This window comes from Cimex lectularius, unplaced genomic scaffold (genome assembly GCF_000648675.2).
Source record: "Cimex lectularius strain Harlan isolate CLEC.00 unplaced genomic scaffold, Clec_2.1 scaffold245, whole genome shotgun sequence".
Classification (NCBI taxonomy): Eukaryota; Metazoa; Arthropoda; class Insecta; order Hemiptera; family Cimicidae; genus Cimex; species Cimex lectularius.
The window spans coordinates 271,210-296,278 of record NW_019394224.1 but is presented as its reverse complement, the minus strand read 5'-3'; the positions used below and the strand labels follow the sequence as shown (position 1 = coordinate 296,278).

The window sequence follows — 25,069 nt, the reverse complement described above, 5'->3', positions numbered from 1 at the left end:
GAAGAATGTGAGAAAAAGGTCAATTTTAATTAATTTCCTTTTCCTCGCAAAAATCTCAATATCATAAATTAGCGCTATATTGCCGAAGATCATGTACATGTGTCTATTAGAAAGAAACATTCTAGCGATCGTTTTCGAAGTATGAACTACATACATCCATTCACAGAGGATGTCTCTTCTACGAATCCGATAAGTATTAATTTTCAATCGATTTTCCAATTTTTCTACAAAAACATTATCTCAAATTTTATCTGTTTTGTCTATCTTTCTATTTAAGCTTAGAGCAAGAAAATGGTAAGGTATAGAGATTTTGAGGGTTTTTGGTCCAAATATCCACCAAGCTATGATTGTGAAACCTTTCACTAAATTTTCCAATGCTTTTGTCATCGTACGTTATCACAAATTGTTGAAAACTAGCCAAAATGAATTTATTTAAGTTTACTAAAAGAAAACCTCCTATAGTCAGTTTTGAGGTTTCGAAGCCAAACTTCTTCTGTCGTTTCTAGAATGCTAAAAAGTTTGATTTGAGCAAATTTTACATTTTTTTCCAAATAAACACTCAATCATAACATTTTGTACTGCTATAGTCGACGAGAATTTGTTTTTTCTACCAGAAAAATCCTAGCCATAGCTGTTTTTTTCTGTATGGAAGCCCAAACTCCTCTAGACTTTTTCAGAATGCTAAAAGTTTGATTTGAGCAAATTTTACATTTTTTCCAAATAAACACTCAATCATAACATTTTGTACTGCTATAGTCGACGAGAATTTGTCTTTTCCACCAGAAAAAATCATAGCCATAGCTGTTTTTTTCTGTATGGAAGCCCAAAGTCCTCTAGATTTTTTCAGAATGCTAAAACGTTCGATTTGAGCAAATTTTATGTTTCGAAATAAAAACTCAATCTTAACATTTTGTAGTGAGCTCAGGAAACATCGAGTAACAAAGTTTACAAAAAAATCACGAAAAATAATTTAGGAGGATCTGGGCTAAAAATTTGCTAAAAAGAAACGCTTAGCTCTGACCGTTTTTGAGAAATGGAAGAAGAAACGGAATATTGACTAAACTTTGATGGTTTTTATGCATATGTTCGATTTTAGCCAATTTTCTTATTTTGGTGGTTGCTGTAAAAACATAACCTTAAGTTTTTTACTCTTATAATCGAAGATTATTTACATGAATTATTTATAAGAAAATACATACACATTTCATAGCGGTTTTTGACGTCCAAATATCCCCTAGCTTTTGGAAATTGTACACCAAATTGAAAGGTCTTACATTGTAGAAAATTTTATGTAATCTTTCCTAATAAAAACAAAATCTCAAATTGTTTACTATTTTAGCCAAAGACCTTTTATTTAAGTTTGGGAAAAGGAAAGCCTGGATAGATCCAATTTTGGGGAATGGAAGTTCAAACGTCTTCCTAATAATGTTTTGAACTCATATTTTTCATTAAAATATCCGTACATCATTTACATAAGTTACATAGCTGTAGTGGCATGTTGGTGTTGCATGGAAATTCAACTGTTCGCCATGATGATCGGTGTTGGTCTGCGAGTCGGTGAACTCATACTGAACCCGGCATAGCTCTCGTATGTTTGTTGAATAACTCAAGCTAGTTTCGGCTTTGCGCCATCTCCAGTGAGGAACCCGTTGACCGAGAGGGTCTGTCGGTTTTTCCTTGGGCTTTTGCAGTAGGTGTAGGGGACGTGGAATTAAACTAAACAAACCCTTGAGTGAAAACGGACCCAATGGAAAATGTTCGCTTTTTCTTTCTCTTTGCCTGTCGGCCTCTCTCCCTCTCCTTATAAAAATATCCAGAAATTCTTTTCTTCAATTGTTTGCCACTAAAGCCAAATATGATTTACATTTTGCAAAAAGAATCCCAGCTGAAGCTTTTTTGAAACGGAATCCAGATAACCTTGAGGACGTTGATGGTATTTTATACGAATATGAGAAATGGTTGATTCAGACGATTTTAATTTTTTTTATCTGAAAACTAAATCGGATTTAGCCCAAATTTGTGTGGTATGGAAATGAAACTACATATTCACATTCTTGGCTCTATGTAAGTTTGGGAAAATACACTTTTTAGCTCTCCTTCTCCAAATTTTCGAAAAACCTTGTTCTCAAATTGTTTACGACTAAAGGCTAATAACATTGAAATTTTTTATATTTATAGTTTTTTTGACGCACGCCTAAAAATAGCCTCCAGGCTTTGAACATATAAATGTAAGAAATACTTGATTTAGAAGATTCTCCTTTTTTTGTTCTGAAAACCTAATCTTAATTTTTGTACTATTAAAGCTGGAGATAATTTACACAATTTTTAGATGAAAACGTTCTATCTATTTATGCTATTGACGTGTGGAAGTTCAAAATTTAAATTGTTTATATAAATACAGTTAAAAAAGTTCGATTTCAGCAGTTAAAACCGAATATAAAATTTAGCCCAATAATAGCAGAAGTTCATGTAGTTCAGGTTTGCTAAAGCAAAGCATCCTTATAGTGTTTTTGAGGTATAGAAGTTCGTCCAACAGTCTATGATCGTTTTGTATGAAGAATTCAGCTAATGTTCTAATACAGCAGAAAATGATTTACTTTAATTTGTTAAAATAAAATATTCTAGCTATACTTTTTTTGTAGGTATAGATGTCCAAATTTCCACTAGATTAGGCTGGCTTATGTACATTGGATGGGAAGAATTAAGCTAAGTTAATCGTTTTTTTTCTTACTTATCTCAATTATCTCAAAATTTATACTGATATAACAGAAGATTATTTATTTTAGTTTATTAAAAGAAAACATCCTAGTCTATAGTCGTGAGATAGTATGCCAAAAGTCGCGATTTAGGCAGGTTTTGAAGGAAGTGATTTTACTTTTATTTTAATACTGGAAATGAAAGGCCTTGGCATTAAAGATTGCAAACCCCGATAAAAGTTGTATGAATGTGTACGAAGATGAGTTAAATTTGGCCTCGTGAAGAAGAATCACCACGGCGTATTGTTCGTCGTTTCGCTTCTGACCTTGTTCCGCATAAATCACAAATCGCACCAGCGTCGGCAAGACGATTTTTCTACGTTTTTCTGTCCCACTAAATTTGAATTTGACATTGCGAAAAAGGCCTTCGTGAAACAAATCCGGCTAACGAACACAAGTGGGCTTGGCTTGAATCCTCTTTCGGCCGGATTGTCCAATTCAACCACCATAAATCACCTGCTAAATCAGGGATTCGCTTTATGAATTCGAGCTCAATGGGAGACAAAAATAGCTCTTAGAGAAGTATTAATATAAAATACTATGAATGAGTTACATTTATTCGTCTTAACGTTGGTAATCGGGTCAAGGAATCAACATCTGCTGATGATGCAGTATACAAATAAAATAGCAGAGATATAACAACCAGTTCGAAACTTGCTTTATATTCCAGGGATATCATTTTAAAACAAAATCATAATTCTTTTCCTTATTTATCTAGTTCTATTAAGTAAAATTATGACACTTCAGTAATTAGAAAAATTATTACTGAATGGTCTTTTATAGTGTTTTGTCAAATATGACAACACATAACTTTAGTAGTGTACTGAGATGTAAAAAAAAGTGGTTAGCTTGTAATATTATTTTATTTATTTTTGTTTTTTAAAGTAAATGTTCGTTAATCGTTACTATTTTTATTTTTGTTGTTTACTGGATATTTTTAAAGAAATAGCTAAATAAAAAATTAAACTAAGCAAAATAATTTTACCAAACATTTTGCTATGGAAACAATGAAAAAATATTCCATTCTGTAAGGAGTATGCTCTTGCGTGTTTGCATTCGAAGTGCCTTAGAATTTAGGAGATTTAAGTGCAGTGCTGTGGAATATTTTTATACTCCTCCAACAGCGCCATTCTTCATTCCTGCAAATTCTCTGCCATCGCTAGGCGATTTTTTACCCTCTTTGACAACTCGTCCCAAAGATGTTCGATAAGGTTTAAGTTGGGATTACATGCTGTCCACACCGAACATTGGACTGAAGCCCGTTCTAGGTAGGTAGATCCTAGCTGCGTGGGGCCTTGCATTGCATAAAAATAAAAGAATAGTCAATTCGTGGCATATAAGGTACAACTTGTTCTGATAACATATCTTCAATGTATGGTTCATCTGTTAGGCGGTGCCCACTGGAGCGATGCGTTAGTTATGCAACATGAAGCGATCTTTCATCGCTCGATACGACTTTTATCGGCGCAACACTCTCGTACCCACTCGAGCAAAGTGACAGCTATAGTAGTACTGCATTAAACCGTATGCTGATGATGTAGTTTTACTGGCAGACTCTTCTTTGATGTTATAAAAATAATAGAAGATTTAGAATTGTATTTTGACTACTGGAAACTTAAAGTTAATACCGCTAAATCAAAAATATTATATTTAAAAACAATAACGTAATTTACGACCAAAAGAAAGATGGAAATTTAAAAATAAAATTTTAGAAATAGTTGAAACATAAATTTGGGGTCTTATTGACATCACAATTAAATTTCACGATATGTTTGATGGAAAAAAATAAAACTAACCAAATTAAGCATTAATATAATTTTGCATGTTACACAGCGCAAATTTGGGGGTAGAGAATATATACATTTAGAAAAATTTCAACGGTTCGCTGCGAACAGAATATTATCTCTTACCAACAGCACGCCCAAATGCAATCTATTACAAACTAAAACGTCAGATTTATTTCTTTTTAACTTTAAATTACATTCCACCTTTATTGCAAAACGTCCAATGATCATAACAAGCTGGCTAATTTCATTACTCATGAAAGTGTAAGGTTAAAGTCAGGTTCGGTTAAGATCTGGTTGGAAAGAGTTCAAATTCTCACGGATTTACATAGATCCTGTGCCGAATATATATTAGTTGCTGTCATTCACTTCATTTTTGAGGAAGCTCAGGTTGAGAGAAAGGGACAGATTATCGGCGATCTGCATCAATTTGCCACCATCTGTACTACAAACAGCTACGTCATGATCTAGGCTACATCAACCAGTTCAGTATAAATAAGGCTAGCCCTGGAGTCAAAATCAAAATTACCTTTGTTCACTAAGCAATTATGATGTCAATGAAACTCGAAAATTTTTAGGCGAATTTTCATTTTGTCCTATCCTGGAAGAATTTCGTTTATTTTATTAGAACCGGAGATCTTTGACACGTGATCAGTGTTCAGCCATTTTCAAGAGAGAAAATTGGGATGATTTTTATTCATATACCATTACCGCTTTAAAATACAGACAGTTATTGGCGTAAAATTAATTAATTAATTTTCATTTTATTAAAAAATTATATTTTTCCTAATTCTAATAAGTTTACTTTAGTTTTGTTATTTATTTTTAAACGTAAACTCGCCAGACTGACTCTAGTCCATTGTGTTTTAATATTGATCTCTATTATTAGTACAAAACCTTTTTACGCAGTTGTAATCATGAGCTCTTCAGAGAGGATTTATTGCTTAAGTCAGCGGAAATAAATATTGGGTACAAGAATGTGACGTTAACAATATTTTCAGCTTTAGCTTTTCTGCTATTTTCTTCTATGCTACGCTCGTTAAATTAGTTCTTGAATAACTTTTCAAATAATAATTTAATAACGATTGGTTCTGAGCAACTATTTTGAAAAAAATAAAAGCACCAGAGTTGAGCCGACATGATTCACTGACGAGTCGCGCCCATCACCTATCGCATGGAGCGATTGACAATCTGTGTCGCCACAACCGACACGCTGCTGATCATTATCGGCGTTGCATCTCGATCGCTTAAGTGTGCATTGGTTTAGTTGCTTAGGGAAGGTAGTAAGCGATACGGTGTCGAATTACATATCGCATCACTTGTCGTATCGCGTGTTGCATCGCTCCAATGGGCACCTCGCCTTAAGTGAAGATCAAGATTGTGCGACCTTCCATAGAAATGCCTACCCAAACCACAACACCATCACCTCCATACATACTTTCTCCGGAGTGAAAATGTAACGGGGATAACGCTTTCTTGTTCTTTACCAAATCCTCTCTCCGTCGACAGAAGACCTCAAACAATACCCTGACTCATCCGAAAACAAGATTATAGTTCATTCTTGGTCAGACCAATTGATGTAATTTCCTGCGAAACTTAACCGAGCTGTTCTGTGCCTTGTAGAAGTTTTGGACCTGTGGGATGCCTTCTCAAATGTAATTTTGCTCCTGAAAGTCTTCGCCTTACAATGCCTAAACTACGGAGTACATTCTAAACAATGTAACGATCATCTCTCTGTCGTGTGGCATGATAGCGATCTTATCCATACCTTCTTGAGTAACCTCCCGTATCTTGGTAGCAATGGAAGTCCCTTCGGACAGTTGTTGTGGGAATGTTAAGTACTCTGGCCACATAACTTCTTCCATCTCCGAACAATGTTGTGATTCTAGCCGAATCTGTATCACATAAAACTAACATTTATACAAATTTGGAACTTAAAGATAGTTCAACTTAAGACAACCGAACCATCGGTACGTTGGAGAGAAGCTTTACAGAAAAACCAACAAAGAAGAGATTGACTATTCAAGGATTTATTTACAAAATCCAATTAATTAGTAAACACAAGCGGGAGATTTTTATTTACCTCTAATCCTAAAACGGACCAACTACGTTGTAAGATAATCAGTGGAGGATTATCTAAGAGATAATTAAAAATATTAAGGGTGGACATGCCTTTTATTTGCCTGTCGGTACATACAATAAAACGATGTTTCCTCCAAATATCGGATCTGGTGCCCTAAATACTCGCTGCCGTACTCAAGCACAATTCACATATCGAGTGGCGTTCCTACACGCTATCTATTTGGAGCCAACGAATGGCACTCTTCAATCTTCAATTCAAAGTGTCTGTGTGTCAACCTCGCATGGCCTATTCTTAATCGGGTGACAATTATCCCATTTCTATGAGTCAGATCCTCCGAGCGCCATCTATCGACATTGTTCTTGCTCCTTTGTTGATAGATAATATTTATAAAAAATGTACTAGTAATTTTTGTACAATTTTTCAAATAAAAAATATATCTTTCACATGGTGAAGTCGGTTCGTTTAAAATGTAGATAGAAATCATTAAATAATCACACAATATAAACATTTTACGCAAAGAAAATATGTTTGAAATATTTATGTTTTAACCTACTTAATTTATTCATTCCCTTGCTTCAAATTAATTAAGATTTTTAAAATTCTATTTGGTATTTCTTAAATAAATAAGACTTGTGAGTAGAGGTGTGGCACGGCGACAGGCACAGATCGCTGTTCCAGTACCTAAGGGTTATAGGGATTTTTAAATTTATGTGGTGTTTGTGTTGTGTCTGTATTCTGTTTATGCTAATTTATTAGAATGAATATAATTTATTGCCGTGAAAGGAAGGGGTTGTCTAACCCCGTCCCGAGGAATATCGGTTACTTTGGGGAGTGACTGTGACCAGACTTTCTATGTTTGTGTAGGGTGGTGACGTATATATGTGCGTTTTGTGTATATTCTGTAGTTGTCACCTTGAGGTACAAACGAGAGACTAGCATTTTAGGATATCCACGGACGTTAAAAAGCAGACAGTCAGCAAGTTTAAAACAAAATACGCATGAAATACCAGAAAAAAAGGAAAAGACGCAGAGAGCCGGCGATGACCTCAGCTGTTTGTCGGCCCATAAACCTCCCACATTATTATCATTATTTTAAATTGCTGGCGTACGCAGATGTTATTGTTATCTTAGTGCAAAGTACCCAGACATTGCAGAAAATGATAAATTCTATCTCAGATTATGATAAGTTGTAGAACTTGAAATTAAATATGAAAAAGTCAAAAATATTCATTTTTAAAGCTGTGGCAGGACAACAAAGAAAGAAAAGTACATTGAAGGAAAACAATTGATATTGCGAATGGATATAAATATCTTGGGGGTCTGCTTACGTTCAATTTATTTGTAAATAAGCACTAAGAATAAAAGAAAGTGTAATAACAAAGTAATTTATCAATATGATATGGTCTTCCATTTTTGAAACACTGCCATCTCTTCAGAATCAAAATTTGTGCTGATTTGGTAATTAGTATAATCACTTTTCTATTATGACGCGCAAATTTGTGTAGAAACTACTATGAAAAAATTGAACAGATTTATATATTTTTCTTGAATAAAAAGTTTAGATTACCACCAAATTCATTTGCATACAAACTACATCGCAAATATATAGTTAAAATTTTTAATTCTACCTCATGATTTCCGTATGCAGTTGCATGTGAATGTATCAAATTAAAGGTAGGTTGGTTTAGAGAAATTTAATCGAGAATGGGTGTACAAGGTGTTTACGGCAGTTGCATTGAATAATAATCATGTAGAGAAACAGGATTTATGGACAAACGTATTCAGTGAGCTACAAAATTTCGGGCGAAACATATAGACTTACAATCATAAATTACTCAAAAATGAATAGGGATATTGCCAATTTTGTCGTATTTACTTTCCGTAGGATTTTTATTTTATTTTTATTGTAAATTACATTAAAATTTATTTGAAATTATGTTTTTACTGAAGGAAAATTTAATTAAGGGATTTTGAAAAATAACAAAAATGGTCTTATTTCCATAGTTTTGTTTATTGGACAATCATTTTTTTTAAATTAATACTTTAATTAATTAAGGTTTTTTTTTAGTTGAGATAAAAAAGTCAATGGCACGAGCGGGATTCGAACCCACGATCTTCGGCTAGATACGCCGCTGCTCTACCACTTGAGCTATCGTGACCTCGATCCACTCGGACACTAACTTCCCATCTCAACCCCACCTTTTGAATTTTCCCTGCTTTTTGCCATTTTTCAAGTATTTCAGTATTTCAACTGTGTATAATGTCCTTTCTTAGCTAAAATCTCTGTGCACCTGTTAGGCATACTAGTAATAAAGTGGCCAATAATTTAATAAGGAATTTCAATTCATAGATGTTGCAACTCTTCATTCAGTTGTTGTAGGTCAACTGCGGCGAATGGTGATCGAAAAGCCTTCTCCGCAACGCATTCCACATGGGCTTAATGGGATTGAGGTCCCTCTTGACTATGTCATCAGAAATCCAAAATCGCTACCAATGAGATCCTTGGTTTGAGGGATGTATTTCTCGACAATTTCATGGATATAACGGACTGCGGTGAGGTCGCCTACTGTAAATCTCAGTCCAGACCATTACACCGTCTCATCCAAATTGTACTGAAGGGAGCATCCCCTGTTCTCGGTAGACTCTTCGGCGCCTACTATCACTATATGACAGAAATGCGACTTATCAGTAAATATAACAGCATTCCAATTGGCGTTCTCTTCTAGGCGCTGCATCATATTCTCCTGAGTTGCTGGTGGCGGGCTGTTGCTGCAGGTCGTCTCAAAGGGGCTTAAGAAGTGGGGTCAACTTGCGACAAACGATTACGAATCGTTTACTTGTACATCATTTAAGATCTGGCGGGCACTATGGCACATCCGATCTTACAGCATTGACAATTTGCTGTCCTCCTTTAGCGTCGTAATGCGCTGAGATCCACTATCCTCTACGTGGCCTCCTATTGGCACTTCCAGTCTCTCCTTGAGCTAAAGCCCGACGCTCTGAGAAATGCCACCTGCCTCTCCGATATCCACTTGCCTGTGACCACGATGACTCATTCTTACAATAATGTTGCAAACTTCTGGTTCATGATGGTATCTTTCCATGGTTAAAGAGAATAAAACTGGATTAAAATTGAGTAAATGTGTTTGTTTATGAAATGAGTAATCTTCACGTTTACTATTCTTAAGGAAATCCGTTATTAAAATTGACATTTGTATGTTTTAGGTTTGTATTTTCTATTTTGTTTTATCCAACTAATAAAAATATATCGCTTAATTTAATTAAAATTAATAAGCTAAGAGTAGATTACAAACAACCGTATTCATTTTTGAGCAGTTTAAGTAGTATACAAAACAACGAATATTTCCCTTTATATAATGTATTAGGACTTCAGTCTACGAAGGAATGATTACTTAGGAAGCAATACTAACAATATAAGATGGATTCTAAAAATTAGAGGGGACTTAATAAAGTTAAATTTTAATCGCTTTAATCCCATTGAAGAACCATGCTCATTGTATGGAACGAATGAAATTCAAAACTTGTTTCACTTTAAGTTAATTTGCAATAGGTTATCTGAAGTTCTATGAGTGGAGTTGTATTTTTTTCACTCCTAATGTTAATAGAAGCGAAGTGGCTAGCTTTATTCATCCCTTTTTGGACGTTTGTACCTCTGTTTGAATTTAAATAAATAAATAATGAACGTAATGACAATACTCTTACAGACGGTCTATACGACTATGTTGTTGTCTTTGTATAGTGAAAAATGTTTATCGTAAATTAATGTATTGTATATATGGGTGTCTCTTAGTGACCTGTTTCAAAATTTGCTGAAGTTTAGAAAAACACCTTCTTCATTTTTTGCCTACGTTTCGACTATTATTCGGGTCATCTTCAGCCTGGGTAAATTACAAAACATATATTGATTGGAAAAAATACAATTTAAGATGTAAATATAATTTTTTTTTAATCACAGGCGGAACATTTCCCAGATTTACCGTGTACCCCACCCTGTCGCAATAATATAAAAACAGCAGAATTCAAATTCACGTTTCACAACACTTTCACACAAAACCAATATGTCACAACAAAAATAGCACCACACTTTATGTGAGTATGAAATACTTGGTTCAAAAGTTATATTTACATCTTAAATTGTATTTTTTTCAGTCAACATGTTTTGTAATTTATCCATGCCCAGAAGATGACCCGAATAAAGTAGAAACGCCGGCAAAAAAAAAAAAAAAAAAAAAAAAAGAGGTATGTGTAAATTAATCCATATTTGCTTAGTGTCATAATTGACCATATTAATTTTCTAATTTAATTTTTCATCTCAACCAAAAACCTTAGATAAAAAGAATAATTAATTAGTATTGTACATAATTTAAATAAAGACTAGTAATAATAATTATTATAATCAAAAGCAGAACTGGCGATTTTTAATCATTTACATCTTCGTTCTTCATTTTCACTTTAGCGCAAGTTAGCTGGTTCAGTGCAGGAGAAAAATATTTTTATAATTTTTTATATACTGAAACAGTTTTTCAAATTATTGCCGACCAATTTGGAATCCCCAAAAGGCTAAATTGAGCCTTTCTATCTTTTATTATATTTGAACGTGAATAAATATTGATTCGTACCGGGTCGGTGTAGATGTGTTTATATTGTTATTTGGCGGTGTCAATGACAGACGAGGCGGATAGATACCGGAACCAGCTTGTCAACAGCCTGGCCCTTCGCCTCTGTCATAACACCATCAATCCTCGGCCGAATTATAATCGTCTTACGTCAAATCTGGTCCTATCGTTACACAAAAAAGAAATTCGACTCTCTTTCTCTCTTTAGGCCTTGACACGATTTTTTAAAATATTTGTCGGGCAAGAAAATTACAGGATGTACAAGGACGGCGTTGTAAACACGCCCAACTTTTAATTCGAACAATCACCTTTTGATATAGATCTAAAAAACAGTATTGCATTTCATATTTTTATATGAAAATAAAACTTTATTTTTCCTTTATTCTGAATATGGTTCCTTTGTATATTTTAGTAGTTTACCATCTCTAAACTCCTGTTTCTTAGTCACCTAGTATTCATGATATTAGAAAACAAATCCCTATCAAATTTTGGCACTGTGGTTCAGGAGAAAACATAAATATGCAAAATAGGAAAACAAGAGAAATTTATTTGCAGAGGGACGCATGTAGAACTTGTCTAAAAATAGTTCTTGCCGTTCTTAAATTAAATCAACAGCCCACAGTGGACATGAGACCCCTTGGTTTAAGTTTGTTCACGTACGTAGTGGCGTTGGGTGTTTTGTTAGCTACAACGTAGCTGGTAAAATTCGCCGATTGGCCAATTTTTCAACATGTCGACCAATATCTATGAATATGATCTTAGGTTAGTGTCAAATATTGTACATTTGATCTTTGAAAGTGATGCAAGTCTGTTTCAAACGTGTAATTTTGTGTGTTGAAAGAGACCGGAATTGCATAATATTCGCCTTGATCTCCTCATAATGGGCATGATTGGATGAGGAGATAATCTTGTTCATAAGCCTTCATTTATGCATTTTTACTCTTTCATTGTCAACTCCGAACTTATCTAGTAAATTTTCTTAGATTCTAAAAGGTGATGCCACCGTTAATCTCTAACTAAACACAAATAGAAAAAAAAGGTCTAACAATAAGTCGCTTTGGTAAGGTGTTCCAAGTGGTGCGTCTATAATAAAAATAAGCGAAAATAGGCGAACCAATTCTAAACATTTTTCAAAAAATTTATAATTATTATTATTTTACAAATAGGGTGGGTGATGATTTCTTAGGTTAACGACAAAACACGTTTAGCAGTTCCAAATATCCACGGTGTTGATGCTTTTTAATACGACATAAAACGCACACGGTTTTCTAATTTTTTTTTTTAAGTCGAAAAATCATAATTTCAAATGTTGCACCGTAACACCTGAAGATCGTTTAATTGAACTTGCTTAGAGAAACCCTAGATAAAGACTTTTTCAGGTAGAAGTCCAAACAATCATTCATACTTGTACAGTTTATGAGAAGTTGAACAAAAAAGTTCAATTTTAACTATTTTTGTGTGGTGATTAGTGACCGTTAATCGATAATTATTCAGAAATCGTGAGATGCGGTCTGGTGTGATGTAGGTTTCAGAAAAACATTTTCTTTATNTCCCACGCCCTGAAGATGATCTCAATAAAGATTGAAACATTGGCACGATAAAGAAAATGTTTTTCTGAAACCTACATCACACCAGACCGCATCTCACGATTTCTGAATAATTTTTTTTTAATCTCTACCTCTAATCACAATAAAAAAATTTGGCGGGAAAATAGTCGAAGATCATTCAGATGTGTTTCCTAAGAAGAAACATTATAGCTGTAGTTTTCGTGGTAAAGAAGACCAGATATCCACTACGTCGATAGTTTTATACGAATAGGAAAATAAATGACAATATGGGAAGTTTAGCGGCGTTGGCATTATTTTTTAGTTGTGACTGCATACGTTATCCTTGTAGAGTTTTAATGAATGAAAAACTTTAAATGGCAGTTTCACGTCGGTTTGACCCTTATTGGTTATTACCAATAGAAAAAAGACCGGGCTAACATGCATTACATTATCATAGATTTTTGGGGGAAAGTATGCCATGTGGTTATTCTCCAATAAAAATCAGGGAAAATGAGTTAACCAATTCTAAACATTTTATTAAATTCTTCTTATTATTTATATTTTACAAATAGGGCGGGGAATGATTTCAAAAGTAAATGACAAAACATGCCTTTGCTATAGCAATTTATGAAATAAAAGTCCAACTATCCACCAGGTGGGTGGTGATTAGTGACCGTTAGTCGATGATTATTCAGAAATCGTGAGGTGCGGTCTGATGTGACGTAGGTTTCAGAAAAACATTTTCTTTAACGTGCCAAGATCTTCAGGGCCTGATTTACAACATTGTTTAAGTTTAACAAAAACATGTTGGATGTGGAAAAAAGTGAATTTATACAATGCAAAAAAAAATATTTTTTATATTCAATCAAAGTACGCAGAAAACAAATATTTTGAGTGAGTAAAAATACTTTGAATATAAAAAAATATATATTTTGCATTGTATAAATTCACTTTTTTCCACATGTTTTTGTTAAATTTAAACAATGTTTGTAAATCCCAGGCCCTGAAGATGATCTCAATAAAGACCGAAACGTTTGCACGATAAAGAAAATGTTTTTCTGAAACCTACATCACGCCAGACCGCATCTCACGATTTCTGAATAATTATCCACCAGGTGTTGATATTTTTTTGTACGACAATGAAAAGCCTTCTGTTTCACCAAGTTTCCTACTGTTTACTCAAATGTCGTACCTTTTCAGCAGAAGATGATTTAATTGAACTTGCTTAAAGAAAACCATCTGGGTAAAGCCATTTTCGAGGTGGAAATCCATCCAAACAATCACCCTACAAATGCAAATTTGAAAAATTAATTCAATTGTAATTAATTTTCTTATTCTTCAAAAATCTCAATATTAAAAATTAGCGCTATGGATGATCATTTAACGCGTCTGGTAAAAAGAAATATGATATGAAAGGTATCCACCAAACGATGGTTTTTCTACGAATTATTAATTAAATTTTAGTTGATTGTCCAATTATTCCACTAAAACATTATCTCAAATTTTACCCTTTTACAACCGAAGATCTTTTAATTAAGCTTACTAAAAAGAAAATTAATAAGGTGTGAAGGTTTTTGAGGTATCTTGTCCAAATATCAACCAGACTTTGTTTTCATACAAGTGTGAAAAACCTTCGATTTCACTAAATTTTAGAATCATTCCATTAATAACGTTATCTCAAATTGTTGAAAAATAGCCGAAATGCATTTATTTAAGTGTGCTAAAGGAAAACCTCCTAGCTATTTTTAAGTTTCGAAACCCAAACTTCTCCAGACTTTTCTAGAAAGTTAAAAAGTTCGATCTGAGCAAATTTTATATTTTTTTTCCAAATAAAACCCAACTTCATGTTTTGCACTTTATAGTCGACGAGAATTTATCTGTATTTTCTAATAGAAAAATTCCTAGCTTTAGCTGTTTTTAAGGTTTCGAAGCCTAAACTTCTTCAGACTTTTCTAGGATGCTAAAATGTTCGATTTAAGCAAAGTTTATACTTTTTCTAAACAAAACCTCAATGTTAACATTTTACACTTTTATAGACAACGAGAATTTATCTGTATTTTCTAATAGAAAAATTTGTCAGGTGCCGATTTTCTAGAAAGGTCGACCAGCCATATTCATAATTTGATAGGATTTAAAAAGGTAAATCAATTTCTGTTTTATACTGTTTTTCTTCATGTTTAGTAGTAACGTAGTTCAGAAAATGGACAAAACTTGACCTTTATCAGATTCGTGATTAAATCTGTGTAAATGAATTTTTTTACTGATAACCTTATGCGTGACTGATATTCCTAGTGCAAGGTTTTAACATAATTTTTCTCAATACCTAAGGGACCGATATTCATGGTTGATAATTGTTTAAAAAAAAAATGTCAAGTGCATTTTGTAACTGTATCAAACATAAAAATCGGACTATTATTTCTATTTAAAAAAATGAGGTAAATTTCTGACAATTAATTTTTCTATTTTGGGTATTTTCTTAGAGATGTAATTTATACATTTTAATGGTACATACTTCGTTAAAAAGTTACGTTCCTCTTGTCTCAAATAGTCTGACTTTAAAATCCTTTTAGCCGTTTTTTAATTATAGTAGTTTCAATCAGATATTCCGATAACGACTTGTCAAAAATCGGAAAACTTTTAGGGGTCAAAAAATGGAAAAATTTAAATTCAAACTTATATTTACGGGTCTCTAGTGGCGCTAAAACGAAATTTCATATTAGTTTCACGAAAAAATATATAACTAATTGAAAAATATTTGGTTTTTAGAAATTATTTGGTTGTTGATAAACTTTTTGATAGCTTTTACTATATTTTTTATAACAATCGATATAAAAAATTCTGTAAAATGATATATTCACATAGCTGATTTGTGCAAATAGAACGGTGAGATAAAAACATTAATAAACGGGTAATTTCAACTTTCAAAATTATTTTTGGTGAAACCAGGCCCAATTCACAAGATGTGGCGTATATGTGTCCGATATTTTGGAATGAAGATTCACCAAAAAAAAGTTTAGTCCAAATCTTTGGCCCACCAACCTGATCATCCCCTTCTTAAATTTTTTTAAACCCTGAATCGTCTTGATTTTTATAATAAATAAATACATACTTGGGGATATTCCATTTGATTCATATTGTAGCTGTTTTTGCCAATTTGCGGAATGTCCAGCTGAAGTGGTGGTCTGATATCTAAAACGATTCAATCAGCAAGTTTTCAATGTTTGTACACTAGCCTTTCTTTTAATAAAAAAGTCAGCATATTGAAAACAAAATTAATATCATCGAAAGATTATTTAAATTAATTTTCTTTATTAATTTTACCTTCCACAAAATTAAGCTAACTGTAATATATAAACAATTTTTAACATTCAAAAATCGAACATCTTAGCAAAAATGTTTCTTCAACAGTTCAGAGAATTTGAAAGTACTGATAGTTGGTAAACTGATTTTATAACGATGGGAAAACTGCAGTATTTATCTAGTATAAAACACAATTTTAATACACACCAATATAGGTGTTAGTGCAAAGTGATGTTTTATCCCGGTCAGAAAATTTTAGCATAAACAATAAATGCAAAATCAGCAATCTTTCGCCAAGAGTCGGAATTTTAAAATAAAAAAAATAAAGCTATCATTTTATAAACATGAGACAGGAATATGAAATTTGTGATTATTACAAGGTTAAATCTGTTTAAAAAATAAATTAACTAATATGACCATAAATTGGTTTTAAAAACAAGGTGGAATGCTTTTTTTTGTTATCGCACCTCTCTTTTGAAAACAATCCCCTGGACCGCATCTTGCGGCGAGTAAGAATAACGGATATCACCCATAATCATTTTTTTAATGTCCTTTGGTGGGAAACCACACTTTAGAAGAAACTTTGCATCGAGCATTAACAGAAAACTTTATGAACCTTTCACGATTTCGAAAACTTGAAATAAAACTCTACTAAATACATATATTTGATTCGAATAGGCTATTCACGGTATTTTGTTTTATCAGTTGCAGGTACGTAAATATAATTATTCTCGATTGGCCATCGTCGCCTTTGCAAATAGACAAATAAACCCGCAAACATTGGTTCAGCTGTTAAAATAAAGAATGTCAAATACATTTATCAGATATAAATTTACAATTTAACGTTTATTAATTATTTGAAGGTTTTTTGTTTGAATTTGAAGTTTATACGCGATCGATAAAACATTACACACATCTTTATTTAGAAATCGTGAGGTGCGGTCTGGTGCGATGTAGGTTTCAGGAAAACATTTTCTTTATCGTGCCACGTTTCGATCTTTATTGAGATCATCTTCAGAGCCTGGGATTTACAAACATTGTTTACATATAACAATTACATTTTGGATTTGGAAAAGTGAATTTATACAATGCAAAATATATTTTTTATATATTCAATCAAAGTATTTCTACTCACTCAAAGTGTTTTTAGTGTGTGTGAGTAGAAATACTTTGATTCAATATATAAAAAATATATTTTGCATTGTATAAATTCACTTTTCCACATCCAAAATGTAATTGTTATATGTAAATAATGTTTGTAAATCCCAGGCCCTGAAGATGATCTCAATAAAGATCGAAACGTCATACGATAAAGAAAATGTTTTCCTGAAACCTACATCACACCAGACCGCATCTCACGATTTCTAAATAAATATCGATTAACGGTAACTAATCACCACACATTACACATATCCATGGGTTTAATTTGGAAAAGAAGTACATATGTGACTGAGAGAAATTAGATAAAATCGAAAGGGTTTCTTCAGTTTCCAAAGTTGTTACAGAATGGGAAACTTTTATTAAACTTAAAACAAGAATTGAGTGAAATTTAGTATTTGGTGGTGTCCTGAAGACTTACAGCAGTTGCATACACCTGTTTCCTTTCGTATTGAAGAAACTAATTACAATTTAAGTTAGTTGTTCAGTTGGCAGTGCACCTTCCAGAAGGGGAAAATGTTTAAATTAATCCTTCCTTTCCGTAATAATCCCATCGATAATGATCCTGAAAAGATAACTAAGCCCGAACGACAAACTATTACCCTTTTTTCTATTGTCGGTCCCTTTCCGCCTCCTCATAGAAAAATGAATTTCTATCTCTACTTCCTTCCTCACACCTTCAAAATCAAACATATATAAGCAAGAAACATTTATATCTTTCTAACATTCGCAACACGACACACAACCGTGATATACAAAAAACACTCAATTTCAGTGAGACAAATACTTTGAATAAACCTAAAATTTCTATATTGCGTAATGCGTACATGATTGTATAAATTCATTTTCACATCTTACATGTATTTGCCCTCCATTGCAGAATGGATCCAAAAGAGAAGTGGATAAACTATAGCGGCGCTAGACACAGTAAACTTACGATGAAATAACCCTCACCAAGTCTGGCAAAATCACTGCTGCAAGTGGAGAGAGATAAACTCAGAGTTGTGATAGGACTAACCGGTCACTGGCATCTGAGAAAACGTCTACACAACATTGGCATATACAACTATGATCCCATCTGCATATTATATAATGAGGAGGAGGAAAGAGCCACTCGTATCATCTTCGAATGCGAAGCAACAGCTCAATCACCTTATCCTAGCAAACAGAAAAAATAAAATGAAATTGTAGCAGTGACAGTCAATGGACTGATACTTCTAAGAAGAAGGATTGTGACGATTGCACTGAACTAGGAAACCAGGAAGGTACAATAAGCCAGAAGGCTGCAGTGCCTGGGGAGCACAAACCCCGTTACCTAGTATCCTCATTACCATACCATACATGCATTTGTGTAATCCAAATAATGTTTGTAAATCCCAGGCCCTGAAGATGATCTCAATGAAGATCGGAACGTTGGCACAATGAAGTAAATGTTTTTCTAAACCTACATCACACCAGACCGCATCTCACCATCTCCAAATAATCAGGAAATAAGGTTCACGGGCATTCCCACCTCAGGTAGCGGTGAGATCGGTTCAATTGCCATCACCCCTAAAAAAATCCTTTGTCCTGATGCTTAAAAAATACTTACATTTGGAGAAAGTTATGTTCTTCAAATGTATATGATATGCTTTATTTCAAGTGACTTTTGGATTTATCTCTTCGTCATCCAATCGTTAAAAACTAAAACCACAATAGGCTTTATTCAGTTTCAGGAAATGAATCAGGAAATCTCGTTCGACTCGAATCGTTGTCTCAAAAAATTAGGGGCGCTGGTTCCTCTCCGAAATGAGACAATTGGATTACGAGCTGTTTGTGCCCACTTGATTTGGAGTACGAGAAGGAAGAAACATCTTTCTTGTGTCCTGATCGTCCTTAGGACACGAATAGCGTCCGCTCAGTAAAGGAACGAGCACCGGGAAAGTAATCGGCTCGTGAAGACGTCAAACGAGTCGAGAGACGGCCTCTTTGTACTTTAAACACGCCTAATTGTCCACGAATTTGTTTCAATAGCTTCCTTCCGCGCCAGGCCGTAATAACTCTGGGAGATATACGAACAGTTTAGAAATTGTTTTTAATTGCCAGGAGCGACGTTGAAAAATGTCCAATGTAATATGGGCTGTAACAACGGCCGGTGTAGTGTACTGTCATTACTTACAACTCTTTAAAAATAAAGTTTATAAAATAATTGACCTAGGATAAAATAAAGCTTGATGGTTTCCTGCAGTTCCTCAATTACTCCCTAAAACGGTTGTATGCGACGGGTCACTGGGTGAAGATTTTTGCCGGCGATGCGGTGGGCAACCAATGGCTCGCTCCTTCGGAGATCCTTCATGAGCCTAGGTTTTATCAGTGCCTTCCGCCTTAGGACCAGTTTGATAGGCACTGAACATATCCGCTGAATGTAGTATATGGCTGGCATAGAGACACGTCTATCACTCTCTGTCCAAATGCCCAGAGAACCACTGTAAGGTATGATGAGTGCCCCAAGGTCCTAATCTGAGATTCGGGTTGGAACTTTCCACCGGATGGGACATGTCTCAGGCTGGATGTTTATATTCTTTACACCAGTGAGGATGGAATATTCATCCTAGATCTCTACTTTCTGTCTGTATGGGTCTGTGGGCTCGGCTGGTGTACCATAAAGTGCAAAAATATGGGGTCAAAGCCCTCCCCGAGATAACAAAAAAAAAATCTCCTTAAAGTAGTGGGCGTAGTAGTGGCGTTCAGGGAACTCGAGATCAATCAGCTACTGAGAATATTCCTCACACTCTCCCTAACAGTGCCTAGGTCATCATTCTCCATAGCCTGCGCTAATATGGACAGGGAGTTTAGTTACATGAATTCGGCTGATGAGGAAAATACCTGAATATGATAGACCCTGGCTAGGATGACAGTACTCGAAATGGACCTATAGTGCAGGAGAGTTAGGGGGAGTATAAGACTTATACTTGACCACAGCAGAGCGTATTTGGTTTCCTCTTCCAATTGTTGTAGGAAACAGCTGTTTTATTGTATATAGTATTTAATGTTTATCTTGTCTTGTGTTTCCTTTTTGTTATATTGAGAGTGAATGTATTTATTAGTGTTAATAAATTATTATTAGAGGGCTGATAGCTGAAAATTGAGTAGCCAATAGACCCTCAATTAGATTAATTAGATATATTTATAGTATATGTAAAGGGTGTTGGAGAATTTCAAGTTCCCCTAATAGAGTGACTGGCACGTAAATTTGTTTAGGTTAGAAAACTGCATGCAAGATGAAATGGCCTAGGTGTTGACCCTGGCAATTGAAATTAGAGGAAGTTGATTCGTACGGCTTGCAGTGAGATGGCATACACCATTCAAATTCAGAGTTGAGTTTATATAAATTGGTATATTAATATTAGATGGGACCATGGTGGGTGGATGGTTGGGTGTCCGACTTATTTTTGCCACCCTAGCAGATCTGGGTTTGAATACCATGATGATTGATTATAGAAAAAATATTGTAAAATTGTTTGACCCCCGCTACTCTCAATGGGTAGTTGAAAATTAAGCCATCCGGTATGACAGGAAGTCCTTTACTTATCCTAAAATTACATCTTGTAAGTTTATTATTTATTAATATTAATAATTCATTATATTCAGTGGTCTGATTGACTAAATTACTTCTTTCAATTAATTAATCTTTTTTTATGTAAGGTTTCGGTTGAATGAAAAAGCTGGCATCATGAACGGGATTTGAACTTGAACCATTGACCTTAGCTCAATACGCCTCTCTCTAACCACTTGAGCTATCATGACTTGGATCCCCTTGGACACCAACTTTCCATCTCAACCTACAATATTAATAATAATTTTGCATAGGAAAAATTAAATTGGGATTTACATGTTGTGCTAAAATTAAAGAAACACCAGTCAGGACATGAACAAATCTGGCAATTTGTTATCTATATGCATATGCTGCTTGGTAAATCTTATACAACATCAAAATTAAATCTACTTATGACAGTTTTGTTTTTTGAAGTCTTATATTGATTTTATGGTATATATGACGTATTACACTGTTAAAGAAATAAGTAGGTAAGTAGGGGTGTTGGTGGCCATAAAGGTTTAGGCGTTGGCGTTGACACATTGCTTGATGACATGTGCTCATCACTGTAGGGTAAAGGTCCCAGGTTGGAATCCAGCGGCCTACTTACAAATGGGTTAAAAAAAATTACAAAAATAAATAAACATACATATTTGATTTTCTTATTAAATAATCCTGATAAATTACTTATTTTGGGATTGTAGTTTGGTATTTTTTGATCATTTTAATTTGTCTATCCTTGCTGGTTTTTGGTCTGTTAGATCCATTTTAGCTTCTCGTCAAATTCGACAGAAACAGGACTGAAAATAGCATAAAATTGAAATATACCAAAATGATGGAAAATGACCACAAATTGTTTTAAATACAGTAATCAATAATTTGTTAAATGGTGTCATGTTGGTGTTGTGTGAAAGTGCTGTGACACCACAATAATAGCAACACACTTTATGCTTTGAAGATGACCCAAATAAAGATTGAAATGTCGGCAAAAAAATGAAAAAGGTGTTTTTCTAAACTACCGCATTCTTGACCGTTCCTCATGACTTCAACAAATTATGAAACAACAGACCACTAAGAAATACACACACACAATACTTTAAACAGTTGACTGCAATATCTGTGCTGTTTTTTTGCTATAATGATAATAATTCAGAAATTGTGCGATGCAGGTGGTGTGTGTGATGTAGGTTTCAGAAAAACATTTTCTTTATCGTGTCTACGTTTCGATCTTTATTGAGATCATCTTCAGGGCCTGGGATTCACAAACATTGTTTAAATTTAACATCACATATAATGATAATGTGTTATAAACTGATGCAAACCAATAAAATATTATAGAAATAATTAATAAACAGCACCAACATTTTTTCCAAATTCAATTTTACTGCTAGATTGTTGAAAAAATCTTAAGTTGAAGTGTCAACTCATATCATGTCGATGTAATGTGGTTAGTTATGCTGATAATCAGGCATAAAACTAATAAACTAGATTTTTCTTGTATACCGTAAAATAGTAAATAAACTAAAGTTTCAAATGAAGCAAATAGCCTTTTCTTTAATTCTTTTATGCTCTCTTTTTCTGATCACGTTGAAAAGAAAGATATAAAAAAAATTACAAAGTATCAATTTCTATTTTGCAGGAACGATGATACCAAAAAGTGGCGGAGACTATGCTTATATAAATGAAGCGTTTGGCCCACTTCCTGCATTTCTTTATCTTTGGGTCGGCCTCTTGATCCTCGTACCGACTGGCAATGCCATAACAGCGCTCACTTTCGCCCACTACATCCTGCAAGACCTGTGGCCGTGCGAACCATCTGGCGAGTACGGCGCAGTAAGGTTGTTGGCAGCGCTAGTCACTTGTGAGTGCGTATAACATCGAGATCTTATTTAGTTTTAATCCCTCATATTTCCAGGTCTTCTGACATTCATCAATTGCTACAACGTCAAATGCGCTACTCGAGTGCAGGACATTTTCACTGGGACAAAAGTCCTTGCGCTTTTGATGATCATCATCGCTGGCATTTGGCTTATGTTTGCAAAAGGGTTTAATATCTTCAGCAGTGCAGCAATGGAAGGGACGCAAACTGCTCCTGGGTTTATAGCCTTGGCCTTTTACTCAGGATTATTTTCTTATTCTGGATGGTGGGTTTATTACATTTTTTTAATAATGTATTAAAATATTTTGTATATTATTTTGAACAATAAGGCATTTGTTTTTAACAATAACTGTGGTGAAAGATAAAATTATTAATTACAGAATTGAAAGTGTATTAATATTGCGAACACACCATATCAGAATCACACAACACAACATAAGATTTTTCTTTGAGACCTAGCAAAAATAAGTGTAAATAGGCTAAATTATATTGTATTTCTTATTTAAATAAAGAAGATAATATTAATATTAAAATATAGTCTTTTTAACACGCAGTAATAGTTCAAATTTAGGTTTTCTCTGGAGATTAAGGGTTTTTATATAGATTTTTAAATAAAACTTGTTTCCTCTGTGGAGAGAGGGTTAGAATAACTCTGCAGGTTTTCCTGCTTGTCATAAAAGATGACTAAACAAAGATAATTATAAGCTGGTCATAACATAGTTTTAAGCACACAACACAACCTAACACACACACAAACACAAAAAAAAGTAATATGATTTGAAATTTAACCAGTTGTTGAAATTATGCTTTGTTACTTAGGAATTATCTTAATTTTGTCACCGAAGAGCTGAAGAACCCTTATTTGTAAGTGTGGCTACTATTTGTGGTTTTGCCAGATTGTGGAATGTTCTAAGCCTAGTTTTGTACATTCAGGAATCTCCCGAGGGCTATTAAAATATCACTCCCGATGGTAACGATCATATACGTCTTGACAAACCTCGCCTATTACGTCGTCTTAACGAAGGGTGAACTTTTGCATTCACCTGCTGTGGCTGTGGTATGTAATAAATTAACCAAATGTAAATTAAAAAAAAAACGATTTTGCAAAATTATTAAGGTAAACTCAATAATTTCCAGACTTTCGGAGATAAAATCTTCGGCTCTTTCTCCTGGCTTATTCCGTTTTTTGTTGCCTGTTCCACTTTTGGGGCACTGAACGGAGCGATTTTTGCTTCGTCTAGGCTATTTTTTGTCGGAGCGAGACAGGGTCACCTACCGAAAGCGATAGCCTTGATAAATGTAAATTATTACACACCAGTGCCTTCTTTGATTTTTCTGGTAAGTTTTTTTTTTAAAGAATAAGTCTAGTATAATATAAGAGTAATAATATAAATATTAATTTCAAATAAAACTGTACAGTGTATTATGTCGATCGTTTATCTTCTGATAGAAGATATTTACATTTTAATCAACTACGTAAGCTTTGTCGAAGCTGTATTCACACTCATGTCGATTTGTGGACTTCTTTGGCTCCGACACAAAAACCCTGATGCAGAGAGGCCAATAAAGGTAGTTAAAATTTGAATGTACAATTTTTACTTTAATGTTTTTTTTTAAATAATATTTTTTTCCTTTTAGGTCTCTTTAGTCTTACCAATTGTGTTTTTCATAACTTGTATATTCCTTGTGACTTTGCCATTTTTCGTTAAACCATATGAGGTGGGAATCGGACTGATAATCATCCTCTCAGGAATTCCTGTTTATTATATTTTCATCGACAAAAGAGCTCCACTATTGGATAAATTAGGAGGTAGAAAGAACAATATATTCTGTAAATTCATTAAGTATTAATTTTTAAAACACTTTATTTTGTTTGTGTAGATATGTTAACATTGATTTGTGCCAAAATGTTCATGTGCGTTCTCCAGGATGGAAAAGACTCGAGCTAACGGTTAAATCTACCTGCAAACCGAGCAGACAAGAATACAAGAAATGTTCCTAAATCAAAAAGAAGGGAGAGTTTGTAAAAATGTCTTTTGGTATTCCTCATTGAATGTATATTTTTCATATTTTTCTTATAATAAAACAGTTTTTGTAAATAGAAGCAAACTATTATCTTATTGATGTAAGTAATCTCTCATTAATTTTTTAAAATTTGATCAAGTTTATTATTATTTTTGTGTTGATAATCTTCATTCAATGAAGATTTGTTGTAAATTGTACATACATACTAAGTATGTAAGGATTCAATAAAGTTATTTATTTTTAAGAATGCTTTATTCGCCTTAGGTTTTGCTATTCAAATGAGAGCTTACTATGCATTTAGAAACTATGAAAATCTTTGGACTTAT

At 33.8% G+C, this 25,069-nt stretch overlaps 1 protein-coding gene across 2 annotated transcripts in view; it reads left to right on the top strand.

Moving 5' to 3' along the window:
- LOC106668376 (Y+L amino acid transporter 2) overlaps positions 1–24,952 on the top strand; it is a 33,218-nt gene extending 8,266 nt beyond the window's left edge. Inside the window, exons 1-9 of one of the 2 annotated variants that reach the window (XM_014397066.2) lie at positions 11,930–12,022; positions 22,479–22,700; positions 22,755–22,983; positions 23,538–23,582; positions 23,652–23,775; positions 23,856–24,056; positions 24,138–24,287; positions 24,357–24,528; positions 24,600–24,952. In XM_014397066.2, coding sequence (XP_014252552.1) covers positions 12,007–12,022; positions 22,479–22,700; positions 22,755–22,983; positions 23,538–23,582; positions 23,652–23,775; positions 23,856–24,056; positions 24,138–24,287; positions 24,357–24,528; positions 24,600–24,667 — 1,227 coding nt within the window. In that variant the 5' untranslated portion in view covers positions 11,930–12,006 and the 3' untranslated portion in view covers positions 24,668–24,952. Of the gene's footprint in view, positions 1–11,929; positions 12,023–22,478; positions 22,701–22,754; positions 22,984–23,537; positions 23,583–23,651; positions 23,776–23,855; positions 24,057–24,137; positions 24,288–24,356; positions 24,529–24,599 lie in introns of those variants that run through there. The other variant, XM_014397065.2, reaches the window with a different exon arrangement.
- The last annotated feature ends 117 nt before the right edge of the window (positions 24,953–25,069 follow it).